Genomic DNA, 14,883 nt, shown 5'->3' on the forward strand with positions numbered 1-14,883 from the left:
GAATACTTTATGTTTGACTGTTTTTTTAATAGAAATTCTTGTCTTGTTTCAATTCCAATCTGAGTACAACCTCTATTTTCTGTACAGTTAAACTTTGTGTTCTTTCACTACTAGGATACAACTTTTGGAATAATAAGACATGAAAAAAAAGAGGCAGCTCTAGAATACATTTTTCATGACAGATAAGTGGCATTTTCAGGTATGATTTTAGAAATTATAATCCAGTGTCTCCATCCTGATTTCAATTGTCATTTCAGATTGTTAGAGAAAAACAAAGATATGTTTACAGAACCTACAGGCTATATTTCAAAACTGTTGTCCATCATGAGATGAAGCACTTTCAGTATATGTTACAAGACTCTCTGCTTAATTCAAAGAAAATAACCTTTTGCCCCCAACTTACCTTCCACGATGCAGGCATGTTACAAGAACATCAGCTATTATTGATTTTTCACCAACCCTTACAAAATCGTAAGCTGTCTTCTTAAATGTTACCAGAAAGTAAATGCTGCCTCTAAGTCATGTCAGATCTAATCAAATAGTAGAAGAGTTGAAGGAAGGCATACAGTTCTCTAAACAGTAGTGTAGTAAAGTGCAACTGTTTTGTTGCAGCAAAACAATCACTATAAAACATTAGAAAAAAAGAGCTACAATTCTGAGGGGGGTTCAAGCATATAAAAGAAAATTTTCATCAGAACTGTAGTTCTTAGCCTTTTAACACAAAGCAATTCTGCAGAAGATCATCTCTTTAAGAACAGTAAAGCAGTAACTGATACCTCTTTCATTTGTCACAGCCAACACCTCACAAATCATGTAGAATAAAGATAATAATTTTGCGAAATGTTACAACCATTTACAATCTATTTAGACCGCTTGTGCATGGCTTTACTGGCTGAGGAAAAAATACATGTTTGCATGTATGTATTAATATGAAAGCTATGCAATATTTAAACTGTTTTCATTATATTGTGTTACAGGAACTTAGAAAGGTAATTAGAAATCATATTAGCATTTGTTAGACACAGAATTATGAGACCATCACTATAAATTTTGCTTTTAACAGCCTAAAAAGAGCAACAGGAAGACAGAAACGGCATGCCTGCACCATTCTTAACATTCTGACTTAAGTGAATGATATTCAGTGTTTTGAATGTAAATATCTCCAATCACTTTGTTTTATTTTTTTTTCCCTCTTTAATGTAGTTAATATAAAGTTGACTGTCAATCATAAATAAAAAACTAAGATTTACTCAAAAGGTCATTACTTCCAGTCTTGTGTGTCAGATGTTATTTGAAGCCTTGTTTTAATTTTTTTAAAGCAGTAACAGCAGTAATCTTGCATTGTCTTGTTATGTTATTGGTCAGTGTTCTATCATATAGTAGGACATATCAGCCAAACTGTTTTCCATCTTTTTGAAGTCAGTCGAAAACGAATGCACAGCCCTACGCTGACTCTCTCTTGTAATCATTTTCTGCTGCCATGTGCCACTCTTCCAGGGATTTTGAATGTGTATATGGAAAACCTGTCAATCTTAAACTCCCTAAACAGAAACATGAATCCTAGCAAAATGTTGACTTAGGATCACAAAGAAATGAACAATTAATGGAATGAAAATAACCTCAGAAAAAAAGAAATCATATTTCATTGTAGTTTAAGCATTACCATTTCAAAAGAAGTTAAAGTGTACCTGTAGTGATCAGATTTTCAGGCTGCTTAGTTATATATCCAGTCTTAGACATGATTGTTGATCCAAGGTTATACACATATAAATGTACATACATATGTATCTATATACATATATATTAGTTACATTAAAAATATTTTGCCACAGACTTTTCTGATGTAGTACATTTTCAATCCATAGCAAGTATAATGCACAAGTACACTTCAGACTAAGTTCATATCAATTAGCTGAACATGTCACCAATATGTTCTCATTTTCAGATTTAGCAATTGTTGTTTTTTTGGTAGGAGCAGAATGAGCAGCCATTTCAGGAAATTACTTTCAGGCCAAAATGTATGGGAGATTTCATTGCCTACTCAAATAAAGACAATAATATCAAACAAAATGAAAATTTTAATTGCATAAATTAACCTTTGCTTCCACCGTAGTATCTACAAAGTCAAGACCGGTAGAAACATTGCAGACAGCATGGTGAAGCAAGATGTGCTTCATCCTGTGACTGAATTGAACGTTGTTTTTTTCAAGGACTTGTCTAGCTATTTTATGGAGAGGATCAACAAGAACCGGATGGGACTGACCTTTCCTGTAGCAAAACAACACTGAAATAATCTTCTGCTGGCTGAAGTTCTCACTGAGCTTTAGTTAGGCGATGAACTTAGATGACATACAGGACCTCATTGCAGGCCACTTCTAGAATAGATTGTTAGTGTCTCCCAGTGGGACAATAAGATTCCAGCTTGCCTTAAATAAATTATCAATTGGTGTCCAAAAACAACCAGTTCAGCCACTCTCAAATTCTAAAATTCATTTCCTGACAAAACAAAATGCACTCTGGTGAATGACAGAGACTTGTGGTAAAGGAAATCTGAGTCCGTTTAAAGTCTTCTAAAACTATTTAACCTGGTTTCCAGTCTGAGTGCAGCCTGACAGCTACATTAGTTGCTGTGGCTGATGAAGAACTCTTATCAGTGCAGAAAGCTTTTTCAAAGGTGGCTTTGTTTAGCTCTGCCAGCAGCCTTTCTGGCCATTGAACTGACCATGATGTTTTTCTGACTCACCTGTGGACCTAGGCTGGGGCAGATGGGATTGCACTTGTGTGGTTCCACTCTTTTCTCTCAGAGAAATCCCAGAGGATGGCATAGGGCAATTGCTCATCAGCCCCGAGGGCTCTCTCTCATGCAGGATTCCACAAGGTTTCATCCTGTCATCTCTCCTTTCAACATGTATATGAGGCCACTGAGGAGATAATGAAATAATTTGGGCTGTGGTGTCATCGGCAGGCAGATGATACACAGTCCTACTCTGTTGTCAGACCAGGATGGTGAAGTCATTTTGTGCTTCCAGTACCTGGCTGAAATAGGGGTATGATGTCAGCTTAATCCAAGGGAGATAGGTGCTATGCTGGATAAGTAAGGGGAAGCATTTGGAAAATATTATCTACCCTTACTATTCAGTTCCACCTCTTGTGAAAGAGGCTTACAGTCTCAGAAATCTCCGAGTTCCTAAGTCTGGTTCTGGGTTTTAAAAATTGGATCACTGGTGATAAGTGCTATTTGTCGATTGTGTTTCAGTCGTGGCAATAATGTTTACCGGTGTGAAGCTTGCCACACCAGTCCAGGTCTTCTTCCAGAATGTATTACTGCAGTCCAGAGTCATTGGACAATGGTTACAGATGATTTCCACATGTTTAATAAGTGCTGATAGCAATACATAGTACTTCAGCCACGTAGCTGCTGCTGACCAAACAAGTAACAGAATATATTGTACTGTCTATCTGATTAAGAATAATATCCAGTGCAACAGTATAATGGTTCTGTATTTTGAGATCACAGATGTACAAGGTATTTCCCTGCCTTTCGGCAAAGGTGATCCTTATTGCACTGAAGTTATTCATCTGACATTTGGAGCTCTCAGCCACTGGATGTGAAACTTCATTCACCTGTTAAATCATTTTTGATCCTAGAACTAAATTCATTCTCCGTTCGTCCAAGGAAGGTCAGGTTAGTTGATCTTCAGCATGGTGAAAGGAAGTGATGATTATATGTCATGAATCCTTTGGCGTATGAATCTATCCGGAATAAAATCTTGTATATAACACCATATATTTTAATTTTAAAATAAATAGTCCATCTTACAGAAACATTTTAGAAAATAAATTAAACCTTTGTTACCTGATTTTATCTGTAGCTAAACAGCTTTTTTTTTAAGATTTGCTGTGCTAAAGCCCATTGTACATTATTCACTGTAAAAATTTATGCTAGTTTCATAGGTCAATGTGATAGTATAAAGTTAATATGAAATTTGCCATGGCCTCAAACCATATTGAACAGAGAGAGACTGTTAGTATTAATTTAGTGCCAATGGTTTCTACTATTTTGGAAACACTATTGTATTCATATTGCACTACACAATATCAAAATGGTTAGCATCCATTTCTCTATAATAACATGGTTTCATCTGGAAGTCTAGGATGTTTCCTCAATCTAAAAGGCAGCTGGAAGTGCTTGTTGTCACTTTGCTGGCTTACAAAAAAGTCAAAGTAATCTAAATCAAATGTACTAAACTGTTTGCTACTATACTTAGCCATTGTATAGCTGATTAATTAAAAATGCAAAGATTAATATTTATATATTGAAATATGGGTATACGTGACATTAAAGTAATATTTAGGTGAAGATAATGAAAAATTATTAGAAAAACATGAATGTCATCTGACTTTTTTTTTCCCTGAGAATGAAGAAAACATATTCTTTCAGAGGAGTCAATAATCATATAATGCAAATGTTTCTTCTTTTTACCCATGAGTGAATGTGAACTATACTTTCTGTAAAATACGTGTGTGTAAGGGTTTCCAAAATTTTCTATAAAACTTTAAATTCTTCTCACACATAAAATATTCCATAACTCAGACCTGTAATTTCAGCTCTGATCTTTGAGTGAATATCTATTGAGTGATAGTAAGCCCTCAGAAATTGTATTCCTACAGTTGCAGTTGTGCAATGGTCCATTAACAAATAGATATTGGTTAAGCTGCAATCAACAATTGAAATAAAGATTGGTTTTTTAATGTTTTATTGTTTGCAAATGGTTTTTAAAAAGCCAAATGCAGTCAGATTATTTTTTTCTACGTTTTCCTTTTTTGCCTTTTCGTATCTTTCTTTCTGTTAAGGGTGGGGGGGTGCAGGTTTGATTTTGTTTAGGGGGGTGGATTTGTCTTCTTTTGCTGTTTCTTGTAACTGCATATTCCGTTAGAAAATATCTTCTAATTTGCACTTAGGTGGTTTCCAAGAGGGCATTTAAGTATAATTAATACCTCAAGTTTAAGTAATCTGTACATTTACACACATAAATTAGTCATACACATCCATACATCCACATACAGTGCTCAAGTACAGGATGATAGAAGCTCCCAACTTTCCAAGTGCATCTCTGCAGAATGTAATGTGATAAAGTTGGAATAACATTTCCTTTTATGAGCTGTCACAGGTGCTGCTGGTTTTCCCAGTCAATATTAAAAATTCTGAGGTTACTCCATTACAAAGTGTGACATGACAATACAGACTACATCACAGACTGTATGTTGTGTAAAAGTTACTTGGGATATAAATCCCAAAGCTTTTACTTTGATTTACCAAGAATGCCCAGATTCTTTTGTTTATAGCAGCCTGAGGAACAGGCTTTTCAACTTTAAAGCTTTTGAACTTTCCTTCCCTGGAAAGCAAAAAAAAAATCACTAGGCTGGGACTTACTCTGGGGTTGTTACAAAACCATTACAAATTACTGTCCCAAATATCAAAGGCTTCTGATATCAAACTATTAGGAATGTTCTCTGAACTGAGGTAACTGCTTTGTTTGAGAAAGTAATGAAAAAGGCTTTAATTAAAACTAATTTAGTAAAATTTGAAAAAAAAATAGGAGGAAGGGATCCTAAAAATCTTTTCATACTTCACAGTAAATTACTAAGGGAATTTTGTTTTGCTCTGTTGTTAAGGTAACAACTAAAAGATGGAAATACTGACTTTCTACATATCCTGCTGATAAAGAAGCATCCACAGTATTTCAGTACTGGTTAACTTCTGCCTGTAAGACTATTCCATTTAGGACAAGTTGTGTGCACATACTTCACTCACTTCAATTCCAAAAAGAAGCATTCTAACTCATAATGAATTAAATTTATCCTGGTGCAAACAGCTTGTAGAAGGTCATTGACAAATAAACTAATGTTAGCATTTACACTAACTTGATGTAAACAAATCAAGAACAGTTAAACTGTATTTGAGAGAAGCACAATCAAGACATCGTGCCAACTGCATATGATTACAACACAGGAGCTTTTTCAGCCTAGCTGCTCTTGGCCCCTCCTTGCCCCTTGGGAAGGGTGTGGGTCCACTACATTAATAAAACCAGGTTTGCAGCTAACTTATCAAGTCAACTGCAGCTTCTCCAAAGAAACCATGACCAGAATAGGTACAAGGACAACCATTTGCAAGTGTGACAACAAGCAATGTTCTATATATTCTTGACACTGCCTTCAGCAATACTGTGAATTCATCCTAAAGTTTTTAGCAGTGGACACATGGTTTCTACCACACAGCTGACATTTACAGTAATATCTAATCACTCTGTGAAGGTGGCATCAACATGGAAATAATCTCTGAGAAGACTTTAAAAAAAAAAAAAACAAAGGAAAGGTCAATAAATTTTCAAACTGAGAATAATTGATATATTATGCTAAATATTAATGGTCTTCAAGGTCAATGTTTTCTTTTGCCCTTATGATACTAATATGAGGTATACAAAACTGATGTATGAAATGGGTATAAACCCATAATACATTGAAGCACATCAATTAAAAAAAAAGACACAGTAATTGTTTTAAATGGCTTCTGTTTCTAACATTGCTTATTCACTGCCCTCTGAGTTTCTGTTAAAATCAGGGAGCAGGTCATTCACCAGCAAAAGCAATTATAAAATGCAAATGACTGAGCATTTATTGTCGAGAATGGCTAGATTAAAAAGGTCTGCTTCATAACATGTTTCCAAGAAGATGACATAATTAGATGTTTGTATTATAAACAAAAGGAAAGAATACAAGTCTTCAGCATTTTTTTAGAAAGGTTGTAATTAAAAAATAGGTGAGCATTGTGACATAAATTCTATTAAAAAGTAATAATTAAATTTCCCTCTGAGAAATTAGAAGGCACCATCTTGTGGTTACTCTGCAGGAATGCAGTCAGGACAGCCTCTGGCCTGCCGTCTCCTCCTATCCCTTCATAATGTGTCAAATGGAATGTCAAAATTCTGACACTCACAAGGACAATGCTTTGTTATTCCCAATACTCCCCCTGAAAAAAATCAGTGAGACTGTGTACTAGGTAGGACTAGAGGAGTTATTTAGCTCAAAATAAATTTGTTTGGTTGTCACATTGCTCAAAGGTGGGTTTGAGGTAGAGAGCAAATTCGGAATTATTGGCAATTGTAGCAAAACCACATTTAATTTCTAGTAAGTTTAAGATCAAATACTAGCATAACTTAAAATCTCTGCAGCTCAGTAAATCTGAACGAATTTTTGAGCCAGCTAAGACCAGAAACTTCTATTCCTGTTATCCTTACATTATCAATGCCAAAACATGGTTTGTGCATTTTGCAGAAGGTGTTTGAAACTTCTGTGAACAACTTATTTTGGGCAAGAGTCAACCAGTTAAGTTTGTGCCATGTTCAAAGACATAGTCTCATACACAGGTCACAGTTCAACATTCAGCATTTCTTGTTCAATAGAATCTGCAGCTGTAAATAAAACACTGTTTTGTATGTAACACACAGATATATTCACAGCTACTGACGTTTACTTTGGGTCCAGTCCTGCTAACTGCTCATTCATTGTACCTTGTGAGATAAACTTTCCAGGTTGATCTTTCTCTGTTCAATTGTGTAGCTGAGCAGTGAATTGTTTAGCATGGAAAGTTCATTGTTTTTGTCTTCCTTGGAAAATGCACATAAAATATAAACCAGCATCAATTTAGTCATTGTGCTTACTGCTTTTATAATCAAATATAAATAAATAACCACTTCAGAGATGTTAATTTAACTGATGTTTAGGTTATGATTTGTTCATATAACTCCAGAAATACTCCATTGGTGTTATTACTTCAGCAGGCTTTAAGATTTAATCTAACAATTTGTATTATAGGAAGACCAGATCTCCCCTAGTGAAACAAACAGCTAAGGTATGCTGACATGTGTTTCATTTCACATTTTTTGAAGTACTTACAGTTCAAAATTAACAAAATGTATATCTGCTTTTTTTTCACAAGCAGACGTAGTTCTGACCTGCTAATGAATTATGAATGGCTATAAATGGCAGCAGAATTGAATCCATATATTCTTCTTTTCACATCCATCAGATCTGGATCTTATAGAAAATGATTAGCAAATTAGGACATTCATTTTTCAAACAAATTATCCATAGTAAGTGTTAGTTACTTACCCATAGTAAGTAACTCTGGTAATATCCAGGCTTATCTTTGCTTTTAAAAGTTGTCAATAAAAGAGGAATTTGTATGTGTCTGGGAAGTGTTATGGTGGCATGAATTCATGTGTGGCATTCTGCTTATTGATGTCTGTTTCCCAGAAAGACTAAGCTAGTGTCACATGTTTCCTTTGGACTTTTGAGCACATCAGGAGCGTGGATGCTCTGAACCACTTTGGTTTCAACATGCAACAGTTTTTTAGCAAATAACACAATTTTGTCTGCTGCTTTTCTGAGCTCAATTCCTTTCAAAATTTCACTCCTCCAACTAGGTTCACACCAGCAGATGTCTCTGTTTACGTATGCACACCAGGAGTGGGGTGACATCAAAAATGCTAAAAAAAACATATCTAGATTATACACTTTAAATCTGCATTGCCTCCTCACTAGAAGTGCAACTGTATGTTTTGTATACATTAAAAAGCCAACACATACTAATACGCTCATTTAGAGCCCGGGATAGTCTATACATTCAGTAGCTGAAGTTACCTGATTTCTTTTGATTCCTTGATTGTTAACATGACCTTTGATCTCCTCTGTCTCCATATGCTGACAAGCCTTATACAAATGCCAGAATGATACTCTGATTCTAAAGTGATGAAACTATAAATTTTACCAAAAATAGGTGCCTCCTCTCTTCCTATGCGTTACTTGCATGTTTTACTTTTCCCAGCAGAGGAGATGTAGAGACCAGAGACAATACTGCCTATCTCCCCTTTGGCTGCTGCTACTCCCTCTCCTAGTCCAACGGGATCTGCAACAATTGGAGAGGATTGGAGAAGTTCACTGAAGGTCTGTGGATGCTGGGAGAAGAGTGGGTGAGGGGCTGCTGGCATAGGCCACGTGTAGGGATGCTGGCATAATTTTCCTGTTAATTTCGTTCCATAAGTAAAGTTCTACCGAAATTTTACTGGTCTCCTGACAGCAGGGTATGTGGGTGTAGTGGGGTGGGGAGGGAAGGGAATAGATTAGCGGCAAGGAGGAAAGAGAGGAGAGAGTCCTGACTCTTTCAAATGCGTCAGTTTCACTCCCAGCTTTTAAAGTATCTCAACATTAGATGATATGATGAGGTCTTTCTTGTACAAGTACCTTTAAAAGGTCAGATACCTCCAGTCATCACTATCTCTATCCATCATTAACAAGTAAAACCAAAAAAGAAGCAAATGAAAAATAAACAAACCAAATAAATAAAACCACAAAACCATAGGGTGTAGAGAAACAAGTCATTGATTAAGAAGTTTCTGTTTGCTTCCTCACACAACTTCCAACATGTTGTTATTGTTGTGTAAGATATGCACTCACACTCTGCAAAATACTGAATTCATGTTACAAGATCATTATCAAAACAGTCCTTTTTTTCTAAGTGTGTGTTAAAAACCCGGAAAAGCTAAATCAAATTATACTGATGTCCGTATTAAATCTATATCCACTTCAGGAGTGGGTAAAAATTATTGCAACTTACATGGGTTACTTAAGTAACTGGTATCTTTTTCCTTACAAATTCATTTCAGAAACATAACATTCCAATAGTATCTTAACAGAAAGGAATTAGCCTGTAGTATCATGAAGAAGAGGATCTAAAATGTCCTTTAACAATGTAATACAATGTACCCATGTTGAAACTGTGTTTAGGGCCTTGTGACCTCACACTGTCTGTGTGTGCATTAGCAGAAAAACTTCTTTAACAATACATTTATAACAGGACACTTGCATACCAAAAGAAGCGAAAGCAAATTGTAAATTTTCTGAGTAATAATTCAAGTTACAAAATTTCACCAGTAGCATCTGGAAAAATACGAACATAAATACAGCTGTTAGATTTACTACTGATTTTATGAAATTAAATTACTAAATAGAAATACAGATATTGCCATAGGTCACAAGCTCCTCAAAAGAAAAATACAAACATAAATATAGCTGTTAGATTTACTACTGATTTTATGAAATTAAATTACTAAATAGAAATACAGATATTGCCATAGGTCACAAGCTCCTCAAAAGAAGAAGAAAAAAAGAAAAAGACCTAGTAAAAACAGTTTCTCTCATTTTTTAAAGTTTAGAATATGTCATAGCAATAAAATATAGTTTGAGTTTAGGTTTAAACATGGGCACATACATAGAGACAGATTTATTTATATGTTATGCAAAAAAATTATAATTCAAACTAAGAATTTCACAAGATACTACTAGAGTTGACACAATTACAGTTTTGTGGGTTTATGAATTCCAAGTATAGAACAAATTAACACTAGAATTTTCAGAACTGAGTCAGTTTAAATTACAGGATACCACATTAGTAGTAAACCTACAAAAAAAAAAAAGAATTGTGCTAATGTAATCTTTTCCAGATGCTACCAGGACAGCTTTGCAAGTATAAACTTCTGTAAAGAACATTTCTGGAGAGCCATTTTTAGATTTTGACTTTGAGCTACAAACAGTTTGTCTTTTGAAAATCAGAATTATCTGTAGAAGATTAATTTGTTTCCCATTACAGTTTCAATATCTTCTTCATCCACAAAATTAACTGCAGTGAACTTCCAGGAGTAAAAAGCTGTCTTTTTTCAGGCTTGAATAAGAGGAGAAATAATCACTTGTCCTGAAATCTGGCTACAATTAAACACATTGAAGACAAATTAAGAGCTGTTAATCTAAAACTTTGGGTACTTTGCTGCGATCCTTTGTTATACAAGTACTGTACTATAAAATAAACAATCAGTATGCATCACCTACATTGCACTACTAAATGCTTGAAGTATTATTTAAATAGACCGTAAATGTAAAATAAAATAGGAAAAGACAGTACTTACCTTTTCCAACTGGGCATTTTTTTTTGATTTGTACAAAAACTCCCCCACTGCCACAAAGACAGAAAGCACCAATCCTGCTGCCAGAACAATGAAGATTCCTCCAATATTTTGAACTCCTAAAGCACTGGCCTCTTTACTTTCCTCCTCTGGGCAGCCATTGCCTCTCCACCATTTTTCTTTCATCATGTGGAGCTTGCCCTCCTCTTGCAGCTGAAGAATTGCTATAGTGATCTTGTCTCTATATGGAGAACCTAAAGACCATAGGGAACATATATTTCAGGAGGTATATTTTATGTAAAGTTACTTGTTCCTGAGAAGAATAAAATGTAATATAATGTCACAGGAAAAGCTGTATCCTCTACAATCATAACATTTATTGAAAAGCGATTTGCATCTCACCGCAGTCACACTGGTCACGTAAATACAAACATGCATGTGCACACACATATATATTTATATGCACAAAACTTGTTCCAGCTGGTGTTGCCTGTAAGCCAGGCAACTTGGTGCAACTAGTCCTATCACATAGAGTCCCGTGGTCTCAAACTTATTCATGTCCAACTATTATATCCAGAGAAATAGTATTCATCTTTCAGTTTCCATCAGACTTTGAATTATACTGCAGTAGATTTTATCTAATATACATAAATCAACAGGCTGTTGCTTCATAGGTTGTTACCCTAGAGCTAATCCAAGTTCTAAAATGTAACAAACACTTTGTATTATTACTTTATTAAAAGAAGAAATAACAATCAATGCTTCAGGACCAAGCCACAAGAGTCTCTATTTGATAGATCGTCAGGCACTTCAGATACCTTCCAAGCAAGCAGTTACTTATTAACAGTACCAAGTAGCAAAGCAGTCAGAAAGATAAGGTTAAGTATGTTTGGATAACAGGGATGTAAATTTTCATATTTTAATGTATTTCTTTCTCATAATTCCATATTTCAAAATGACATGATAATTTTGCAGCTTTTGAACATTTTGCTATTTCAAGTGGTAGTTCAAAGGGTAGTGTCATATCTTTATCTGTCATCTGCTCTCTCTTCCTCTATGCAGTGCACAAGGACTTTTCAATGAATATTTTTAAATCTACATTAATTAACGAATAATGCCAATGCAGAAAGCTTTTCTTTTCTGAATGTTACAGAGTAAATCACATCAGTTAGAAGTGCTTTCTATGTTAAGATGTGTGTAATGTTTAACGAGACAACAAACCCATGATTTCTCTTCTCCTCCTTCAAAAACAGGAACAAAAGACTCCTCATTGAAGTGGTTAAGAAATTCCAGGAAAAAAAAAGAGTAGATGAAAAGGCATGGCATCCTCTCTTTCATGTGATATGAAAGGAACTCTACTAAAAATCCCTCCTCTTTTGCTTTCTGCCATAATAATGCTACTTACTAGCTATAATTTTTACAGTGTCTCCTTTGGCTGAATAATCAAATGCATTTTCATTAACTACATACCTTTTAAAAAAAATCCTCAGCATCCTTTGGAGAGATGCTGCCCATTTGACTGTTTCAGGTACCGTGATCAGCTGTGAAGGAGCTGAAGGAATGCATGGATAGGCTGTTTTATGCTCTTTATACTCTTGGAAAACAGATTTTCTTTTGGAAATTCTTTCAATTTATTCTTTAATTCTTCAATTTCTTCTTACATATCAAGAGCTCGTCATAAGAATAAAGCTAATAGCAAAGGGTTCCTGTGCCAGCAGAGAAGTAAAACATAGGAAGGACTGCTGATTACAAAACCTGGACTTTTCCTTTACTCCAGAATGAAAGGTAGGAAAAGCTGGCCTGAAAGTATTTAAGTTGCAAGAACTTGTGTTTTTATGATCTATGCTTAGAAAAGAATGATATTCTGTATTAGAAGCTAAACTGTGTTTACACAGGACTGTAAGAGAAGCAGAAAGAAAGGAAAACAAACTCTTTTCTACTCACTAGTGCATGCAGGGGCCTAAGTCACACCTTTTCAGACCATCCTGATTATGCTGAAACTCTGCAAAACCCTGTACTTGACACATTTCTTCAGTCAGATGGAAGCAGGGAAGTAATTAGTCCACCAGAGCCTGGGGAAGTGTAAGTGCATACTATAATCTTTTGGGGATATTTTCAATGTTACGCTGCCTATAAATATTTAATAACAACAACTTAAATATCGTGAGATTCTGAGAAAAAATTTTGGACCCAGTTTAAGCCATCTTCTGATCTGACAGGCTGCTTTCTAATTAAACTGATTTGCACTTCATTTCCATACTTTCTGTTGGTCTAAATATAGGCAGTACCAACTATTCTTCATGTATTATTTATATATTCTAGGGACCAGATTTGTACACATACAGTTCTAGTCTATTTGAAGTGCTTAAAAAATGAATTAACTGAGGAATTTCTAGAAGGAAGCTATAAAGCACAGGCTAATCCTATCTGCAATTAGACAGGTTTATGAGCATTGCAATAGAAACATTCAGTTAATAGTTATTCATTTCAATAGTATCACTCACAGTTGGTGATTTGCCAAATTTTGCACAAATAGTTGTTGAGTGGACAGATTATAGGACCTTTGGTGTTTCTACTTCAATATTTGTATTTGTTATACCTTATTATCATGTCTTAAAAATTGTAGTCTTACAAGTAAGAATCAATGTGGTCCTATTGCAATATCAGTATTTTCCAATATTATTATCTTGTCTCAAAAATTGTAATCTCAAAATTAAGGACTGATGTGGGATGACCAACATTGCATACTGCTACTGTTAAATTAAACATTTAAAATTTTATACCTATGAAAAAGCTGGTATTCACTACTGTAGTTCTATTCTATTTTTGAATTACTTACAATGATCTAAATTCATTGATTCACATTTTGCAACAAACAATGAGTACACCTAAACTCTGATATTTGAAAAAAAAGTATGTTTTAATGCTGGTTATACTGATTCAAGTAGTTATTAAGAGAACAAAAGAAACATAGCAACGATATTACTTCCTAAGGTTTTACTTAGCCCTAGATTTTTTTCTGATACAAGCTTGATAGCAAGCAGAAACAACTGAAGTGGTAAAATGTATCTTGGTCTGAACTGTGGTGATAAAGTTAGCATATTAAAGGAAGAGAAAATAAGTAGAGAACGTGGACAAAGCATCCAGATTAGATTCTGGAAGTTAAAACTGTTTTCCTTGTAGCAGTGAAAAATTTCAGCAAGTAAATGTAAAAGATTTTTGACCTTTATTGGTAATTTTCACTGCCACTCCTATGACACAACAGAAAAATTAATCAAGCCCTTCCATGAGGTGTTGCAAGAAGGCATGTCCTGTTTTCTTTATATTTTTAAAAATCAGAAGTATTTCCTTTAAGAGAATTTACCATTCCAGAGAAAAAATAAAATTAAAACAGAAACTTTAAGACTCCTAGAAAATGTATATGAATGCATTTGCAAAATAAATACAATATGAATAAAAGAAATGTAATAAAGCAGAGAAAAAAATAAACAACAGAGAGAACGAAATTCTGCCATGTGAAGAAATGTTAACTGCACATCTCAACCTTCAATAAAAAGGCAAACGGTTGAAAAAAATCTTACCAGTCTGTGAATGGGGGGAAGACTAGGAGGGGAGAGATGTAGTAATGTTTAAAACTCCATCCCAAAATTAGGGAAAAAGATGTGTATATCATCTTCCACTGAGTGCAGAGGAAGCGAGAAGTCCAGTGCAGAAATATCTGACTTTCTCTTCCCTCTCTTTTCCTTCTTCCTATATTCCTACTGCTTTCATTACTCTATCAACTGATGAGCTATTGCCATGACAGACTGGGACTGGAGGGCCTACAGAACATAATCTATAGATGCTAATCCTACTCTAGCTGCTG

The 14,883-nt window shown here is 34.8% G+C and overlaps 1 protein-coding gene across 4 annotated transcripts in view; it reads right to left on the reverse strand.

The window, feature by feature from the left end:
- GRIK2 (glutamate ionotropic receptor kainate type subunit 2) overlaps positions 1–14,883 on the reverse strand; it is a 439,202-nt gene that overhangs the window by 8,618 nt on the left and 415,701 nt on the right. For 3 of the 4 annotated variants that reach the window (XM_075414311.1, XM_075414312.1, XM_075414314.1), the window contains 2 exons: positions 11,022–11,272; positions 2,744–2,921 (listed from right to left, as the gene is read on the reverse strand). In XM_075414311.1, the coding sequence (XP_075270426.1) occupies positions 2,744–2,921; positions 11,022–11,272 (429 nt within the window). The remainder of the gene's footprint in view (positions 1–2,743; positions 2,922–11,021; positions 11,273–14,883) is intronic. The other variant, XM_075414313.1, reaches the window with a different exon arrangement.

This window comes from Opisthocomus hoazin, chromosome 2 (assembly GCF_030867145.1).
Source record: "Opisthocomus hoazin isolate bOpiHoa1 chromosome 2, bOpiHoa1.hap1, whole genome shotgun sequence".
Lineage (NCBI taxonomy): Eukaryota > Metazoa > Chordata > Aves > Opisthocomiformes > Opisthocomidae > Opisthocomus > Opisthocomus hoazin.